The following is a 20056-nucleotide window of genomic DNA, read 5'->3' on the forward strand; positions in this document are numbered from 1 at the left end:
CCTCCATTATTTTACCAGTGACCTTCTCACAAGAGGTACAGACATAATATATGTAGCTGCACTGCATTAATTACAGTATATGGCCTAATGAAGCCACTATGTATTATATGGATGACTGACCCACACATGACAAGCACTTTATGGTTTGTCACCCCTATTTCCTCATAGTTGCTAAGCTTGTGAGCAGGGTCCTCACTCCTCTTGGTGTTTCTTGAATTGTGTCACTCTGTCTTATATTGTCTGTACAAGTCCTCTCTGAATTGTGAAGTGCTGTGGAATATGTTGGTGCTATAGGAATACAAAATAATAATATAATAGGCCCCTGTTTAGTACAGAAATGCATAGCCTCAAAATTGTAAGTGTACATCCACTTATGAGCCATATTCTTCAGCCGTTCCAGGTGGGTCCTTGTTGGTTTTTTTTTCTACACTTTACTATATTTACTGTGGTTGCTATCGTGCATAACTGGCACAAGAAGCATTTTTCAACCAGCGTTGTGCCTGTTGTAAGCACCTCTCGCCAATGTGAGCAATTGCACTTACTTTCATATTGGGTCTGTACAGTTAGCCTACCAAATACATCCGGAGCTTTCCCTGACGTATGCTGTAACAATCCCATAGACCCCCAATTATAAGAGAGAACACACTTTAGGCTTCCTTTGGCCTCCTTCCTGCAGGTACGAGCTCACCTACCATTTTGTTTAACTCTATAGGAAAGTGTGGCAGACTTTACTTTTCTTAGGGATACTGCAAAGAATCGCGTAATGTGCAGTATATTTTTCTTTGCATTGAGTCCTTATGGTGGGCGAATGCTTCAGCTTCCATCCTGACAATGGCCAGTGTCCTGTGCATTCCTATTAAGCGTATACGCCCGACAGTGGCCACAAGCGTAGTGTCTCTACCTTATGGAGCGCTGCCCCCCATCTCTTTAAACATAGAAGAATATACAGAAATGAACCAGTCAGTATATATGATAGAATCTGGTAAATGTGGCTGAGTAGCAATTCTAAGAATACTTGTAATCAATTTATATTTCTTTCTAAACAACCCTAAAATAAAACTGCAATTTCCTTTAGAATGCCTTTTTGAGGCCGTGTTCAAACGGGCATATTTCACAGCCCATATACGGACTACAATCCCATGACTAATCTTGGGTGTCCTGAGCTAGTTGAGGCCTCGTATGTACCTCTGATTGTAAATTCGGGTCTGAAGAGCTGCTGCAGTCAGTGAAAGAATTGCAGTCTGTGTATTGACTGTGAAATATGCTTGTCTGAACTTAGGGTGTCTATTAGCCGTACTAATACAGGGGCGGGCATATCATTGGTGTATCTTGCACGGCTGTGTGCCTGCACAGAGACCCAAGAGGTAAGGGGGCCTATTATAACATTTGAAACAAGTGGAAATTGTGCATTATGATGAGCTATTGGACGGCAAAAGGACTATATACTCTTCTTGCAGAGGGGATCTTTTTTCTTTGTCTGCCAGCGGTCCAACACATGACCCAATTGTCATGCTTTTTCTTAAGTGAAAAATTAAACTCTTAGGTTTGGCAACATGGCACGGTGGCAGCCCGGCTCACACTCTGCCCATCCACAGAGAAACAAAGGCTGCGTGATTGTGAAACAAAATTGTAGGACAACTGGCCACTGCTGTGATCAGTGGTTCACCCGCATGCGACCAGTTACACCGTTAGTATGAATTTGCACACTGCAAATTTTGTTACAGAAATTTTCACAATTGAATATTGGCTTCATTCATGTGAATGGGTTTGTTACAGATTAGTGATGAGCGAGTATACTCGTTGCTCGGGTGTCCTCCGGGTATTTTGGCGTGCTCTGAGATTTCGTTTGTCGACGCAGCTGCATGATTTGTGGTTGCTGGACAGGCTGAATACATGTGAGGAATGCCTGTTTGTTAGGGAATTCCCGCACATATTCAGGCTGTCTAGCAGCCACAAATCATGCAGCTGCTTCGACACAAACTAAATCTCCGAGCACGCTAAAATACTCAGAGGTCACCCGAGCATGTTCAGGAAAACCCGAGCAACAAGTATACTCGCTCTTCACTATTACAGATGAATGCAACAAGTCGTAGAAGTTTCTGCCACAAAATCTGCATCATGGAAATTCACTCTTCAGCTGTGTTCCCACTTACCATAATTGCCGTGGATTTTGGATGGAAAATTTGCAGCATATTACAGTAGTGGGGAAAATGTGAAAATTCAGGTTTAAAGCCTGTTTTTTGACGAATTTTGAAGTCTATTTTACCGCTGCTAGCTGTCTCCATGCCGAGCACAATGCCTACTTTGATGTTCCATCCCATTTGATCCCATTTTTTTTGTTTTTTTTTATACCCCTCGGCTGTGTGCCCACGCTGTTTTTTTTTTTTTTTTTTTTTTTAAAGCATTTCCGCAGCGCTTTTAGACGCGGAAACGCTTATGAAAAGCATACCATGTAATCATAATTGAATCCGCACATGTTGTGCTAATGGTGCGTTTCTTTCCGCTGCGGAAACGCTTAGCAGAAAAAAAGTAGCATGTTCATTAATTTTGTGGAAACGCGTGCGTTTCCACATACATACAATTGCATTGCAAAAACGCATAGGAAAGCGCATGCTAAAACTTTTAACAAAAGCGTCAAAAACGCTTACAAAAGCACCTCATAAAACGCATGCATTTTCCCGGGAAGAGGGTGTGCGTTTCCGCTCAGGAATATTCTGCTTCAAAAAAGCAATGTGGGCACATAGCCTTAAACACACTGGCGCAAAATTTTCAAAATGTTTACGCCAGAAAACTGTCTTAACACCCTTTTATTGTTTTCAAGCCACTTTCATACAGCTCATCTCAATTTGCTGCTTATTTCTGCACGCCACTCATTAAACACCTGTCTTAATGACTCTGGACCAGTTTTTATTGGACACCGCCATTTCAGGCTCTAGGAGGCTGAGTTATGTGATCTGCAGTTAAAAAGTCCAGAAAATTGTCTCCTAATAGGATGCTACTTTTATCTTCAAACCCTCCCGTCCGGAGATCTTTCAGAGGCATTTTCACGCACATTTGTGAGTTTTATTAGCTGTTCTTATTTTATACACCTTATTTTGCTAAGTTGCAGAGTGGGGAGAATTGAACATCCAAGCTTTTTCTTTTACTACCATATTGTACAGATGACATTTAGCCTATGTGTTGGTAATGTAGTGACGAGCATCATTGATTTACTTTCCGGAGTGTCTCTTCCGGATAGGTTTGTGGTTGTAGCATCAGACACTGGCAGGAAGAAAAACTTCTCTTGAGAGCAAGCGGCTTCCATTAACCCCTGCGAACAATGACTGAATTTCTGTTCTGCTTCAGTTGCTGCATCGGAGAGCAGCCGCAGCCGGTAGGTTTAAAATGTCACTTTTCTTCAGGTGAATTCTAGGATCAGATTTTGCAAAATTTGTTTTTAGCTAAAGAAGAATGCTCGCTCAAATTATTACAAAATTTAAACCATGTCACCAAGAACCGATGTCACACCATGCTGTCACTTTTTTTAGTTTATTTTTGAAGAGTGTCTACGGTACTCTGTTGGGAAGAGTTGATCTTTATACCTATGTGCTTTGCTTTTGCGAGTAATATACAGGGCTCCTTTAATGGCTCTGGTATTATAAAACAGTAGTAAAGGGAATGGGTGGCAGAAAGTATTACTCTACAGTGAGTGAATAAATGATAAAATCTGTGTCCCAATGTCAGATGCCTGTTTTCTATAATTTTTCCAGAGGCGCAGGAGGATTGATAGAAGCATGATTGGTGAACCCATGAATTTTGTGCATACTGCTCATGTAGGATCAGGAAATGCCAATGCAGGGTTTGCAATGGTAAGTAAAATACAAGTAGTCAATAAGTGCTCTGCACAAGAGAGTGGTTTTTGTTGGTTTTTTTTTTTTTTTGCGTAAATTATTGCTAAACTTTTGGTACAATGAATAAAAGAAATTAGTTATTGCATATGTGATCGGGGCTGACGTTAGGGGTAGCATCCTGGGCAATTGCCCAGGGCTCCTGCACCCCTGGTGAGGGGGCCCCAGCGTCTGCAGCGGGAGCTAAACTGATATCTTGAGATTTGAAAGTAGCTTCCAATGTGGAGTCTGCGTCAGGACCGTTGACATCACTGATATGTTACGTGAAGTCACAACAGATTGTGAACTGAACAGGAGATGGACTGTTCATAAGTCATTTATTGTGTGTGTGTGTGTGTGTGTGTGTGTGTGTGTGTGTGTGTGTGTGTGTGTGTGTGTGTGTGTGTGTGTGTGTGTGGTTGTACCTAGAATATATGGGCTCCTGGTAGGTGTATGTGTGTCTCTTTGTATGCATGTGTCTTTTATAAAGGTGTTCTGTGTATACACATGTATGTATTTATTTGCTTGGTGTCTACGCCTGTCTGTATGTACAGTATGTGCTCAGTGTCTGCGTTGCTTGGTGTCCATGCATGTCTATGTATGTGCTCAGTGTCTATGTATGTGTGTCTCGCATCCATTTATAAATCCCAGCTGCACAGCCAAAAGTTCAGTGGTCTAAACATGTTGGCAATCACCCAATGAACAAGCAAACTGCTACTCATTCATCGGGTGATTCATAGCAGAACATATTTTCTTTTGAAAATATATAAGAAATATATATTTTCATTTTTTATTGTTCTTGAGTATGTATTCTTATATGCTGTTTTAATATATTCTATTAAAATACAATTATTTTAATGTGTTTTATACCATTGCCTTGCTGATGTGGCAGTTACTTGTTCTGCCCCCCTCCCCCCCCCCCCCCCACTTTGGATTGTATATAAACTCCTGCATTGCATGCCTGTATCTTGCCCTGATGAAGTGAGCTGGGACAGCTCAGGAAACGCGTAGGCACCAATAAAGTTCCTTGAATTATACCTACAGCAGCGCAGTGTATCATTGCACCTTAAAGCCATCTTCATCTTGCGTGAGTGGAAGAGACCAGAGAGGAAAGGCTCCATACCTCCGGCCTTCAAAAGAAGGTACCCGTTTGAAGAATCGGCCTCATGCTCGTGGGATAAAGCCCCAAAGTTGGATGTAGCGGTTGCTAAAGCATCCAGGAAAGCCTCTCTACCATTTGAGGATATGGGAAATTTAAAGGACCCATTAGATAGAAAAGCGGATGCTTTTTCTAAATGGCGTCAAGAAGTTGTCGGCGGGGTCCCTTAGACCGGCGATGGCTGCCACCGGTACAGCCAGGACTTTAATGGTCTGGTTGGACCAGTTGGAAACTCAACTAAAGGACAGCGCTTCCAGGGAAAGTATCCTGACTTCTCTTCACATAATCCAGGGAGATGCAGCTCTTTTATCTGATGCGTCGGCGGACTTTGTCAGACTAGCCGCAAGATCCTGCAGCCCTTTCTAATACAGCTCGAAGGGCCTTGTGGCTAAAATGTTGGCTAGGTGACATCCAGGCCAGATCAAAGGTGTGCAGCATCCCTTGTGAAGGAGAACACTTGTTCAGGCCAGTGTTGAACGAGCTCTTGGAGAAGGCAGGAGACACTAAAGAGTTCCCTAGCCTGTCGGGTTCTTCCTATGGACATTCCCTCAACAGGAAGAGGTTCAACCGTAGAAAGTCGTTTAGAGATGAGAGTAGATAGGACAACAGGAAAAAGAAAGGTAGAGGATACATGTTTGGTTCCTCCCGGGACCGCAGGAACCCGCCCCAATGACTGCTGACCCAGGTGGAGGGGAGGCTTTTGGTCTTCTACCCGGGCTGGTCAAGGATTTCGGATAGTGTATGGATACATAATGTCATCAGTGCAGGACTTAAATTAGAGTTCCGAGAAATACCTCAGGACAGGCTTATGGTAACTCCCACTCATTCCTCACCAGCAGAACAACAGGCTCTAGAGTCACAAGTCCAGGAACTATGGCACAAGGCAGTCTTGGTAGAGGTTCCTGTGTCAGAAAGAGGTATGGGGGGGTTCTGCTCCCCCTCTCTTCCTGATTAAAAACCGGACGGTTCCATTCGGACCATTATTAATCTGAAAGGTCTGAATAAATTCTTGGTGGTGCGTTCCTTTAAGATGGAGTCTGTGAGGTCGGCAATAAAGTTGCTCTTCAAAGGTTGCTTCATGGTAGTGTTGGATCTTAAAGACGCATACTTACCACATACTTATACATGCAGATCACCAGCGGTTTCATAGGGTGGCAGTGTCACTGGGGGGTGTCGTAAAACATTTCCAGTTTAGAGCCCTCCCGTTTGCTCTCGCCATTGCTCCACAGGTCTTTACCAAAGTGATCGCAGAGGTTATGGCACATCTCAATGAGCATGATGTGTTGGCAGTCCCCTATCTAGATGACCTTTTTAATTGTAGGCAGTTCAGTCTGGCACCGCACTACTCAATTGGAAGGGGTAATGTCCTAGAAGAGTTGGGGTGGCTTGTGAATATTAAAAAGTCACGTTTACAGCCCCTAACGCTGGAGGAATTCCTTGGATTTGTGCTAGACTCTGAGGTTCAGGAAGGTCGATTACTGGGGGTCTAAGGTAGACGGTATTGGGTGTCAGGTTCTGAAGACAGTGAGCAATCCATCTATGTCCCTTGGGGGGGGCGATGTCTCTTCTAGGCTCACTCACGTTGTGTATGCCGATGGTGCGCTGGGCCCAATTCCACACTAGGGTTTTACAGTGGGAGGTATTACATAATGACTGTCAGCTATTAGTGTGCCTAGAAATTAAATTCTCTCTGTTCCCCTCTACCATACAGTCCCTGCGTTGGTGGTTCCATTTATCGAACTTGTCCAAAGGGGTTCCCTGGGTAAACCATATCTCCCGGATTATTACTACAGATTCTAGCCCCTCAGGTTGGGGGGCTCATGTGGGGTGGGGAGGTGTGGGTCCAAGGGGTTTGGACATGTAGTAAGCAGGCTGGTTCATCTAACCTAAAAGAGCTGTTAGCAGTGGAGCTAGCAATAAGTTGGCTCCTTATGTCCTGACAGGGTCAGCATGTCAGAGTGCTTTCCGACAATCGGGTAACTGTGGCCTACATCAACCACCGGGGGAGAACCCAATCCAGGTCTTTGATGGAGGTGGCAAATCGTATTTTTCAGATGGCCGAAACTCATCTGCTGTCTTTAAGCTCCCTGCACATAAGAGGAAAGGAGAACATCAAGGCCGATTTCCTAAGCCGCAGTGAGCTCAGGCAGGGAGAATGGGTGTTGAATCAGACTGTCTTCAACCAGATTGTGCAGATGTGGGGGTGCCCAGACATAGATCTCTTTGCCAACAGAGAGAACAGGAGAGTCTGTCGGTTTTGTTCTCTGAACCATACAAAAAGTCCACATGCGGTGGATGCTCTCTTGATCCCATGGGACTTCAATCTAGCATATGCCTTTCCTTCGATAGCCCTGATTCCATTAGTATTGAAGATACGGGAAGACAGGGCATGTGTTATTCTAATAGCACCATTTTGGCCCAAGAGGCTGTGGTTTTCCTGGCTGAGGAATGCATCATAACACACTGCGGGGCGGGATCTGGGGCCTCCGCAACACGCAGGCGCAATAGCCTGACGTTGGTTCTCGGGCAGCGTGCACTGCGCATACCCGAGAACTCTTGTCACAGCGCAGGCGCCCGCATACAAACCAGGAGGAGGTGGCGGCGCACAGGGGCATGATAGACGGATGGTGGGCAGAGCCTAGACACAAGACAAGTGGCATGATGGACGGATGGTAGGTGGCTGATACAGGGGGACACACCATACCTATGGGACGCATTACAGGTATGAGGACCTAGTTATAAAAGTCGATTTTTAAGCATTACGGGTCAGAAACAGAAGAGCCACCTTCACAGAATGCAGCTTTAGTGCTGCTGAAGGTGGTTCTTTAACTTAAAAACGCCCTGGGGGGGGGTGACAGGTTCCCTTTAAGTGCACCTTCCCACCTACTTGCTTTCCATTCTTCCCCTTTCTCTAGCTACAGTATACAAAGCCAGAGCTGTCAATCAAAGAAAGGGGCCGGTGGAGATAAGAAAGAAAACAAGTACAGTATGTGGCAAGGTGCACTTGAAGATTTGGCCACACCAAGGGTTCATTTAACACCTGTTCTTGGTTTGAACAGTCATTCTGAGCTGACAGACTCCATTTAAAACTTCCAGAGGTTCTTGCGCAATTAACACTTTTGTTTACAGCTCGTTGCTGACAATACCAACCAACACTGCTGTCTAGCCTAACAGTTATTCAGAGGTAACTGCGTGCTCCAGTGATCCTCACCAGCTAATAACACTGCTTACAACTTGTCAAAGCTCAACAGAAAAGTACTTTAATCCCTGCACATGTTCTTTTGTCTAGTGGCAGTGGTCGGTCTCTAAGGCAACAGGGTGTAAACAAAAGAAAAATGTTACTATCTGAAAAACAGCTGAACACTTTTTTTTACACTAAGCAGTAAATTGCTTGAATTTACAAGCACTATCCGACATTTCCCTTTTCTATAGATGGCAATAGCCCTTTAAACATTGCTATTTTGTGACTATACATCCCAGTTGAATGAAAGGGGCTATGATGCAGTGTGGTACACAAAGCATGGTCAAGTCTGCTGCTGTGATATATTCTATCAATATGACCTTACATTCTGATCAGTGGGGGGTTTAAGTCCTCAGAATGAAAGGGTTTTTAAAGTGTATTTTTAATTTTAATTTTTTTTAAGTGAACCACAGTGCCCCCCTCCATGTGCTGCACAGGGGACTCCACTACAACCCCAACCCCATTCATTTATATGGGCCTTTATTGCAGTTCTAGGCATAGTGTAGGAGTGGGAACTATGCAGCAGTCATAAGATTGTAGTCTGTCCAAGCAATTTGCCATATTTCTCCACAGAAGGTGCTAAAAAATATCTGGGGTTTCCGCCTATTGTAAGATTGGAGGACCCTAATGTCGCATCCAGGCAGAGCGGAGTGTGGCCGCACAGTTGAGTGGCTTTCTCCATTCAAGTCTTTGTAGAGGTTATGAAAACATCCAAGCAATTTGTCAGCATTAAATTATTCGAGGCAAACGCGTGAGGCACCAAACACGTACAGTGCAGAATAGATATAGTTTAATTCCTTTTTTTATTTACAATTTTATTTTTATTTGAATGTTGTCACTGCTGTATTTTAATCAGAATGTCCTCATCAAAATATTGCCAGTGATCCAGGGTCCATGTGATCCAGATCCATAATATATCCACATACAGAAGACCTAATAAACGAAGTTAGGCTGTCTTATGTTATTTAATGTTCGTTTATTTTTTCCTTTAGGCTGGATCATTTCAGGATCAGATGAAATCAAAAGGTGGCTATTCTCAAGGGATTTCAGATGTGGCCCTTTAGCATTTGTTGTAAGTACGTATTCCTCTATTGTATATACAGATTTCTTTATGTATTGTGAAGTTCAATCATGGCAAATGTAAAAATGAATGAGGATAGCATACAATCCAACAAGTTTCTATCGCTTGGTAATAATAGTTTCTATTTTTTAAGATGCAAAATTTTGAAGTTTGGCCATAAAATACACGTGCATGCAAAGCTGTCATTGTCTGTAAACTTGTATCAAGAAGTTACAGAATAAAATGGTTAATTGCGTGTAACCTCCAATGTACGCATTCAGTGCAACATTCCTTCTGAGAACCTGAAATGTTTTCTCTGCACTGGCCAGACTGCTCAAATTTGTAAAGATAAATAAATGCTGTTGTCATATGGGCCGTCCCTGTGGGGGCGCCATCTATAGCGCACAGAGCGCCCTCTGTCAGTGGCTTCAGCACTGCTCACTCAGCAAAATCACACACCTCTGCTCCTCTGTCACAGCGTCACTAATAACCCAGAGTAGAGGAATGCAAAATGTGAAGCTGCCGGCAGTGCTGTAGGGACTATCAATCAGTCGGGGTGGGTTGCATGTGACTGCAGCTACTGATCGTGGATTAGTCTGTGATTAGCTACTTCTCCAGACCAATCCTGGCTCAATTGCTTGCAGCGAGTTGTATAGAAGTTGCTTTCACTGAAATATGTGCAGTTCCCAAACACAATAAAATAATCCCTGGACCAACTAAACAAAACTGCTCAAATCAAGTGCCCTCCATGGGATTCACCTGTTCCTCTACTGACTAGTTCTTGTACAGAGGAGAATATTTTAAACCAAAAGTGTAACTTTTTTGTGTGTGTGGTTTTTTTTTTTTTTTTTTCTCTTCTTCCCCCTACCCCATTTCAATCTATGGTGCACACTGCGTGTGTGTGATATACTGACGTAGGCCGGAGTCACACTTGCGAGAGATATAGACGAAAAAAATAGCATAGCACTCATCCCAATGTTAATCTACGAGGCAGCTCCCATCATCCGATTTATTTTATTTTCCCCTCCCCCCTTTTTCTCATCCATATTATACACACGGAGGAAATCGCAGCATGCTGCGATTTGCACCGTATTACGCCCGAGACTCGCCAATGCAAGTCTATGGGTGTGAGAAAAATGATTACACACGGAGCATACGTGTGAATTGCGAGAAATACGCACCGATGTCCTTTACAAAACCCGGCAATTCAGTGCGCGATACAGTAAAATCACACTGACATGTTTAATAAAGAACAGATAGATAGATATATCTCCATATATCTCTATTTTGTTCTACATGGCATAATGGCCACTAAATCAAGTGCCGGCTTCTGTAAAATCATTACAGAACCAGGCATGATATGACACATGGTTTACATATAGTAAACCATGTCATATCCAAACGATTTATATATGTCAGTGTTTACTAAATTTATTAATTTGGAACGCTAGGGGTTAAATTTAAGGCTATAATCGCAGAAAAAAACTGTGGGCTCCCGTGTAATTTTCTCCACCAGAGAGGGAAAGCCAGTGACTGAGGACAGATATAGTCTAGGAAGGGCCCATGGTTATTGCCCCCCCTGGCTAAAATAAACTGCCCCCAGCCACCCCAGAAAAGGCGCATCTATAAGATGCGCCTTTTCTGGCACTTAGGGTACCGTTACACCTAGCGATGCACCAGCGATCCCGACCAGCGATATGACGCGGTCAGGATCGCTGGTGCATCGCTAGGTGGTCGCTAGTGAGCTGCCACACAGGCAGATCTCACCAGCGACATCGCAGGGGTCGGGGGTCGCTACTTACCTGTCAGACGCGGCGATCCTGCATCCTCCCGCTCGGCTCCACGCGTCGCTCGTCGGGATCACAGGAAGCGGCCGACGAGGAATGGTCCAGGAGCTTCTCGCGCGATCAGCGATAACCAGCGGGGGGGCCGGTCGGAGCTAAGTATCACATGCAGCGATATCGCTAGCAATATCGCTGCAACGTCACAAAATTGGTGACTTTACAGCGATATCGCAGTGTGTAACGGGGGCTTTAGCCTCTCTATTCCCATTGCCTTTAGCGGTGGCTCATGGGTTAATGTCAACTTGCTATTGAAAGGTGACATTAAACCTGGTTAATATTGGAGAGGTGTCAATAAGACACCTATCCATTATTAATCCTATAGTAGTAAAGGGTTAAAAAAATACACAGACATTAATTACAAATTATTTTAATGAAATAATGACACAAGGTTTTTGACCAAATTTATTATGCTGCCAATCCAACAGAATCCCTTGTTCTCCTGTAACAAAAAAATAAATAAAAAACCAACAATATCCATACCTCTCCGCAGTTCAGTCAGGTCCTCCACTGCAATCCATCACAAGGGGTTAACTAGTTTACAACAGTCAGTGACGTCAGTGGTAGTCAGTGGGGCTTCGCTGAGTCCCTGGCTGACGTGAGGTGAACTGACAGCGTTGGATAAAGTTCATCCCCGGTCAGCCGGGGAACCTGCGCAGACATGATTTCATTCATTCTCCAGTGGTTTACAGCTTGGCCGATAGCATTAGCACCGTTCCTTGTTGTAAATTAATTAACCCCTTGTGATTGCATCAGGGGACCTGACTGAACTGCATAGAGGTATGGATATTGTTTTGTTTTGGTTACAGGAGAACCATGCACATATAAAGCCGTCTTACACAGCATGTCCACATCAGACATTTCCTTTCTGAATCCTGCTCATATAGGTACTGTTCACATGGTCAGGTTTTAAATACATTGGTTAGGGACTGCTCTGATATGGGTATACCTTGGCGTTTGGTAGAGCGCTTTAGTATACATTTTTTGCAAAAAAAAAAAACGTATCCACTAAATACCCTGTCTTGTTATCTTTTTAGTAGCACTTGATGTTTATTGTTAGATTTTTTTTTTTTTTTTTTTTTTTACAGCAGAGTGTTTTTTCACGTTTGTTGCACTGTTTCTCTGTGTTTCAGTCTTCTGGTGGTGTGAACACTGTCCTACCAACTTGTTCACTGTATGTGCATGGCCCATGCGTTTGTAGAGAAGTAAACCGCTCTCAAGATTGTCACTATGAGCATTGTCTGTCTGTAAATGTATGACCAACAATGCTGCTCTGTCATGTTCTGAATGCATTCTGTATATTTCAATATGGACTCAAAATATCCATTTTTATATTCACTCTACACTTGCATGCATTGCTATTTTGTGGTCTAGCCACAGATATTCAGTGATGTGCACATCAGGGGACTGTGAGGGCCACTGCAAAATCTTTAGCTCGTGCCTTTTGAGGTAGTCTATTGTAGATTTTTTTTCTTGTTTTTAGTATTACTGTCCATTTGTAGAAGCCATGTTCTTTTCAGCTTCAGCTTTTTTACAGATGGGTTTATGTTTGCATCAAGAAATTGTTGACATTTCATTGAATCCATGTGCCCTTTACCCGTGAAATGTTCCCTGTGCCATTGGCTGCAATACAACCCCAAAAGCAGAGATTGAATACCTAGTGAATGAAGCTAATAATAAAAATAATTATATGGTCCAGTGGGACAAAGTTTTTTTAGGATCCAAATAGGACTGTATTTAAAGCTGTTCTACGCTACAACAGAGAGAGCATATAAGGAGAGGCGTAAGATGAACAATAACAGTACAATACTTTATTAGAAATAATTTAAAAGACAAACAATGTTAAAGTGCCAGTATAGTGCAAGGTGATGAGCCAAAGAAAGTAAGTGGCACCACAAGATGGCACGCAAGATGTAATGCTAATAGACAATGTAGTCAAAAATTGAAAATTTACAAATAAGTACCAACATAAATAAAACTTGCATTCAGAGACTAGAAAAAAAAATCAGTGTATTGACTATATTCCCATAACCTTCAAAGTTACAGCTAAAGTGCCTGCAATACACATTGGATAGAACGCTGGAGCATAGATGTGAAGACCATAGTATGCTACATTGATGTAATGAATGTAATAAACATATCTTACCTCATCATGCGTTGGTGCCACTTCCCCAACGTGCGTTTTGGCAGTGTGCCTTCATCAGGGCACGCGATCAAAAAGACTGATATAAATAAACATGGTACCGCTGAAAACGTCATCTTGCCGGCAAAAAAAAAAAAAAAAGCCCCCATAAAGCTCAATCACTTGAAAAATAAGAACGTTATAGCTCTCAGAATAACGCGATGCAAAAATAATTTTTTTAATATAAAAGTTTTTATTGTATAACAGTACTAAACATGAAAAAAAATTATATAAATGAGGTATTGCTGTAATTGTACTAACCCGAAGAATAAAACTGCTTTATCAATTTTACCACACACGGAATGGTATAAATGCCTCAGCCAAAAGAAATTCGTGAATTGCTGGTTTTTGTTCATTCTGCCTCCCAAAAATCGTAGTAAAAACCGATCAAAAAATGTCATGTTCCTGAAAATGGTACCAATAACAACGTCAACTAGTTCCGCAAAAAAGAAGACCTCACATGACTCTGTGGGCTAAAATATTGAAAAACTATAGCTCTCAAAATATGGTGATGGAAAAACTATTTTTTGCAATAAAAAGCGTCTTTTGGCGTGTGACAGCAGCCAAACACAAACCCGGTATAACGATTCTTTCACACATCCTGATATTTCCGGTACCGGAGATGTCAGTGTCCGTGTGTGTAATACTTGCAGCACACGTGTGGCATGTGTGTGCCGCATCAGTACCACATGGACGGGCGCCAGGGAAGAAGCGTTACAGTAAACTCCGGGTGCTGAACACGGCTCTCATCATTTTCCCCTGCTCTGCCGGCGATCGGCACAAGCAGGGGAGAATGATGAGAGCCATGTTCAGCACCCGGTGCCAGGGAACAGTGCTTACTGTAACGCTTCACTGTCACGGATGCGTGTCACATGGATCATATCCATGTGTGTTGTGTATGAACGTGTGTTGGATGTTTTGTAGCCTGTGCTGACACTGAAAAATGGACATGTCAGCGTGTTTTGCCCATGGACACACGGTCCATAGAAACACACTGACATGTGCCCAGACCCATTCACTTGAATAGGCAAACGGCGCTCCATTCCTCCCGAGTCTCTCCGCATAGCTAAGTAGCACTGTATAGCCACATATGGGGTATTGCCACGTTCAGAAGAAATTGTGGGACAAATTTTGTTGCCATTTTTACCCATTTCTTGTGTGAAAATGTAAAATCTTTGACTAAAACAAAATTTTGGTGGTAAAAATGTAGTTATTTTGTTCTCACTATCCAATGGTATAAAATTCTGTGACACACCCATGGTGTAAATATGATCACTGCACCCCTAGATGAATTCATTGAGAGGTGTAGTTTGTAAATGGGGTCACATATTGGGGGTTATGCTGTTTTGGCACCTCATGGGCTCTCCCAATGGGTCATGGCACCTGCAAACCATAACAGTAAAATCTGGCACTCTTTCCCTTCTGAGCTCTGCCATGTGCAAGAACAGTGGTTTACCCCGACATTGGGTATCAGTGAACTCAGGACAAATTGCACAATAACACTTGGGGTCCAATATCTTCTGTTAGCCTTGGGAAAATAATAAATTGGGGGCGAAATAATTTTGATAGAAATGATTTTTTTAATTTTTACAGCCCTTTGTTATAAACTTCTGTGAAGCACTTGGGGGTTCAAAGTGCTCGCCACACATCTAGATAAGTTCCTTAGGTGGTGTATTTTCCAAAATGGTGTCACTTGTGGGGGGTTTCCCTATTTAGGCACATCAGGGGCTCTCCAAATGCGATATGACTTCCAATCTCAATTCCAGTTAATTTTGCATTGAAAAGTCAAACGGCGCTCCTTCCCTTCCGAGCTCTGCCATGCACCCAAACAGTGATTTACCCCCCCATATGGGATATCGGCATACTCGGGACAAATTGCACAACAACTTTTGGGGTCCAATTAATTCTGTTATCCTTGGTAAAATAAAACAAATTGGATCTGAAGTAAATTTTTTGTGAAAAAAAAGTTAAATGTTAATTTTTTTTAAACATTCCAAAAATTCCTGTGAAGCACCTGAAGGGTTGTTAAACTTTTTGAATGTGGTTTTGAGCACCTTGAGGGCTGCAGTTTTTACAGTAATGTCACTTTTGGGTATTTTCTATCATATAGACTCCTCAAAGTGACTTCAAATTGGATGTGCTCCCAAAAAAAAATGGTGTTGTAAAAATGAGAAAGCGCTGGTCAACTTTTAACCCTTATAACTAACGAAAAAATGTTGGTTCCAAAATTGTGCTGATGGTAAAGTAAACGTGGGAAATGTTACTAAGTATTTTGTGACATATCTCTGTGATTTAACAGAACACAATGGGGTAAACGGGCACCATCTCAAATAAGATATGTGGGATCTCCCAATGCATATAAGACTATATAGAAACAGACCAAGAAAAAGTATATGCAACAACTATAGGGATCACCACCAATATTTATAATACAAAAATATATTTTATTTATTTCAGCAAACACTACATACAAACACATGGTTAAAAACAATTAAAGTCTGTATAAAAGCAGACATTAGAAAATGAACAAAGAATATTGGGTCATAATCACATACAATTCAATATTTAAGGTTCTAAAACCCCAGACAAAATACAAAAGTGCAAATGCTCATTAATTAATCAAGTCCCACTACATAGAGATATATATTACTATATTTCAAAATTTCAAGTACTGATACCTGTATGCATGCTGTTTACAAATAAGTACTGTCATAGACATACAAAATGTGCTAGACGCATGCTTACACAGGGAACTATCAGCAAATATTATTAATGGTACTCCAAGCTCTATTAACATACACCCTGGGACATTCAGATTGCTGCAACCAATATTAACTCACAGCAGATAGTCAGAGCATATTACCAGCACAGGAACCCTGGAGGCATAGACAAAAATCTCCCCTGCCTCCAACCATGATACCAGGCGTACCCCAAGTGTAAACACACAGCCGGGTTTTGTGGAACCTAGGACCCACGCGTATCGACACAAAGATGTCTTTCTCAAGGTCAGTGTGTTTCCACTTGGGGTCCGCCTGGTATCATGGTTGGAGGCAGGGGAGATTTTATCCTATCCTATCGGTAAACGGCGTAGCAAGAAAAAAAATTCAAAATGCAAGAACTATGTTTTTTGGTTGCTGCAACATTGCAATAAAAATGCAATAACTGGTGATCAAAAGATCGTACAAACACCCAAAATAGTATCAATAAAAACATCAGATGGGCAAGCAAAAAATAAGCCCTCACCCATCCCCAGATCTTGAAAAGTGGAGACGCTATGAGTCTCGAAAAATGGCATTTTTTTTTTTAATTTACAAACTGGAATTTTTTTTTTTTTTTGCACCACTTAAAAATGAACCTAGACATGTTTGCTGTCTGTGAACTCGTAATGACCTGGAGAATCATAATGGAAGGTCAGTTTTAGCATTTAGTGAACATGGTAAAAAAAAAAATCCAAAAAACAATTGTGAAATTGCACTTTTGTTTGCAATTTCACTGCACTTAGAATTTTATTTTCCTGTTTTCCAGTACATGATATGGTAAAATCAATGGTGCTATTCAAAAGTACAACTTGTCCCACAAAAAACAAACCCTCACATGGCCATATTGATGGAAAAATTATGACCGTGGGAAGAAGGGGAGCAAAAAATGGAAACGCAAAAAACGGAAATACCCCTGGTCCTTAAAGGGTTAATATTTCTGAAGGTCTTTTGCGGTCGCAGGGGTTCCAATTTTCCTCTCTAAAAATCATACTAGCAGCTTCCATTGAAATTTTGCTTGATCTTGCAGACCTTGTCTTGATCTCCACTGTTCCTAATAACTGCCATTTCTTAATTACATTGCGAACTGAGGAAATGGCAACTTGAAAACTCTTTGCTATCTTCTTATAGCCTTCCACCTTTTTCAGACTTCTAGGCAACTGCTTAGAAGAACCCATGGCTGTATTTTGGAACAAGTTTTGAGGAGGCTGGGTTTTTATAAAGCTGGGAAATTTGCATCACCTGACCTTTCCTAAGTATGATAGTGGACAAGCACTAGCAGGCTAATTAAGGTGCAAAACCTTGGTCTGTTATCTGCGCACACAAATTTCCATGAGTGCCTAATGCTCCACTATAGAACAAGCTACATCCATAATAATGAAAATATGGAACACACTGGCGCTCGCCAATATACAGTACCCACAGCAGCTGGTATCTAAACAGACACTAAGCAAAAGACCAAAGTATTAAATAAAAAATGCCGCGCTTGAGGGTATATGATCAGAATCAGATTGTGAATTCCCACTGAGTAGGTATGCCCCCATTCAGAATGTGCATAGAGGCCAAACCAGAATCCTTATCGGAACACCTTTCTTTGTGCCTGTATGCCGATATAGGCAGTGTGTCAGTGCATGCACTGGTTAGCAAAAGGACATGTGGTTCATGCGGTCGCTTTAGATATAACCTTGCCACTCGTTAAGCCAACTTGAGTGTGCCAGTTTAAGGTAAGTTAAATGTAATCTGCGTAAGATCTGATGCCCAAGGATATGAGTGCAACAAGAGATCTGTTTAAGCCCGTGCGGCTTATCGTTTATCCCACTTCCAGCTGACCACCGTTGGGAGCTGTAGGATCCCATCCACGTGTGTGGATGGAGGTGAGTTGGCAGAGTGTGTCACTGCAGTCAGCAGTGATGAAACAGGACGGAAGAGCCACGCAGAGCCAGGGGCACCACGGCCGGTGGCGTCCCTGGTTACCTGCAGAAGGGAAGGAAAAAATGGCCAACAGACACTGTGGCTACGGAACGGTGCTGGGGCCAAAAAGCAGACCAGCGTGTTTAAAAGGACTCCACAGTTCTTCAGGGATCCCGCCTCCAACTCGACCCCATCTATATATTCACTGCCTGCACGCAAATTCCAACCCCCTTGTCTCCATGCTACGCCTTACCCTTGTACCTATTGTTCATGTATGTACATAAATGTAGTTGGTGACCTGGTAAGGTTAAGATGCATTGTCATACATATAATAATCCCATCTATTGGGTGTGTGGGACTAAGTCATAACCATCATTTTTGTGTCCCCAATACTCCAGTTAGATATAATAATCAATTATGTCCACAATCGGTAATTGAGGGCGAATGGATCTATACTTAGTCATGTGCAACCCAGACCTAAGTCAGGAGTACTCAATAGGACAAAACATGTGAAAGAAAAGATTAAAAGTGAGGGATTATTTAAAAGAACCAAAAATTTATTTTAAGTGAGGATGAATATAAATATTTAAAACTACCTGTAAATATATGCATCCATATAAGTAGCTAAGGTAAATTTAAGCTAGTTTGGATATAAAAACCCAATCACGGTGGTAAAAATTCTTTATTATAAAAATATTGCTTTGAAGTTAGAGTCTTTATATTGGCAGTACCATTACTCTGGGATATCCAATATAAAAACAACCTTGGACGGAGGTAATAGTGTACAGTGTACCAACCCTGACCACATTAAAAAGCATACAGTTCCAGCTCATGGTTTATGCCCTTGGGGGCCAAACAATCCAAGGAGAATATCAATTAGAACTCGATTCTTAACATTTGTTTTAGAAAGTCTCCCCCTCTTGTGTTTTGGCAAACCGTTTGAATGCCGCAAAAGTGGACCCCTTTAGAGGATTTATTGTCCTAATCCCTAAAATGGCGCAAGAGGGGGTGAAACATTTTTGGATATTAATTAGATGTTTTTATCCATTCCATAAGTTGCCGTTTAGTGCAGCCTACATATAATTTGCTGCATGGGCATTGGATTAAGTAAATGAATTCCTGTAGAGAAAGAAGAAATGTTCTCTTTAATATTGAAGGGAATCTGTCATCCCTTTTTTCGAATGAGCTGCCGGCACCGCCATCGGGGGCTTATCTACAGCATTCTGTAATGCTGTAGATAAGCACCCGATGTAACCTGAAAGATAAGAAAAAAAGAGTTATTATACTCACCGGGGGGGGGCTGTCCGGACCGATGGGTGTCGCAGTCCTGTCCGGTGCCTCCCATCTTCATACGATGCCGTCCTCTTCTTTCTTTCCTGGCAGAGCAGTGCGCCGGAGCCACGACAGGAAGGAAAGAAGAGGATGGCATCGTATGAGGATGGGAAGCCCCGGACCGCAACACCCATCAAACTGGACCGCCCCCTCCGGTGAGTATAATATAACTTTGTTCTTATCTTTCAGGTTACATCGGGGGCTTATCTACTGCATTATAGAATGCTGTAGATAAGCCCCTGATGGCGTTGCCGGCAGCTCATATTTGAAAAAAGGGTTGACAGATTCCCTTTAAATTCCTTGGTGGCACTGGAGTAATTAAATATCAGTTGGCGGGTTTTTTTTTTTTATATAAAAAGATGTATTCAAGCAGCAGTAACAACCACTACATGGTGTGAAACCCATAATTGATCGGGTAAGGGATTTTGAAGAGCGTATTTGCTTATTAATGGCCAATTTAGTTGTGGGGGCTGTGAGGTTACCTAACGTTTGGGCCTTCCTATATACAAATTTGGGGTAGGCAGACAGATGTTCCCCTATCAGTTTATCCCTTTGCAGAACAGCCCAATGTCTACGAATAATGTTCACGAATTGTTTATGCCACGCATGGAATTGTGTGGTGATTGGCAATTGGTGAATTTGTTCATGGGCACTCGGGGTCTTCAAAATATTGTTTTACCTTGTGTACCAAGATGCTTCTAGGTATGG

At 42.3% G+C, this 20056-nt stretch overlaps 1 protein-coding gene across 4 annotated transcripts in view; it reads left to right on the top strand.

The window, feature by feature from the left end:
• LOC141084079 (CDC42 small effector protein 2-B) overlaps positions 1 to 20056 on the top strand; it is a 94961-nt gene that overhangs the window by 12890 nt on the left and 62015 nt on the right. For 2 of the 4 annotated variants that reach the window (XM_073568493.1, XM_073568490.1), the window contains exons 2-4: positions 3239 to 3373; positions 3750 to 3848; positions 9259 to 9342. In XM_073568493.1, the coding sequence (XP_073424594.1) occupies positions 3320 to 3373; positions 3750 to 3848; positions 9259 to 9330 (225 nt within the window). In that variant the 5' untranslated portion in view covers positions 3239 to 3319 and the 3' untranslated portion in view covers positions 9331 to 9342. Of the gene's footprint in view, positions 1 to 2991; positions 3057 to 3238; positions 3374 to 3749; positions 3849 to 9258; positions 9343 to 20056 lie in introns of all 4 variants that reach the window. The other 2 variants (XM_073568492.1, XM_073568491.1) reach the window with 2 other exon arrangements.

Source organism: Dendrobates tinctorius, unplaced genomic scaffold, assembly GCF_039654945.1.
Source record: "Dendrobates tinctorius isolate UK_male_01 unplaced genomic scaffold, ASM3965494v1 ptg000022l, whole genome shotgun sequence".
Classification (NCBI taxonomy): Eukaryota; Metazoa; Chordata; class Amphibia; order Anura; family Dendrobatidae; genus Dendrobates; species Dendrobates tinctorius.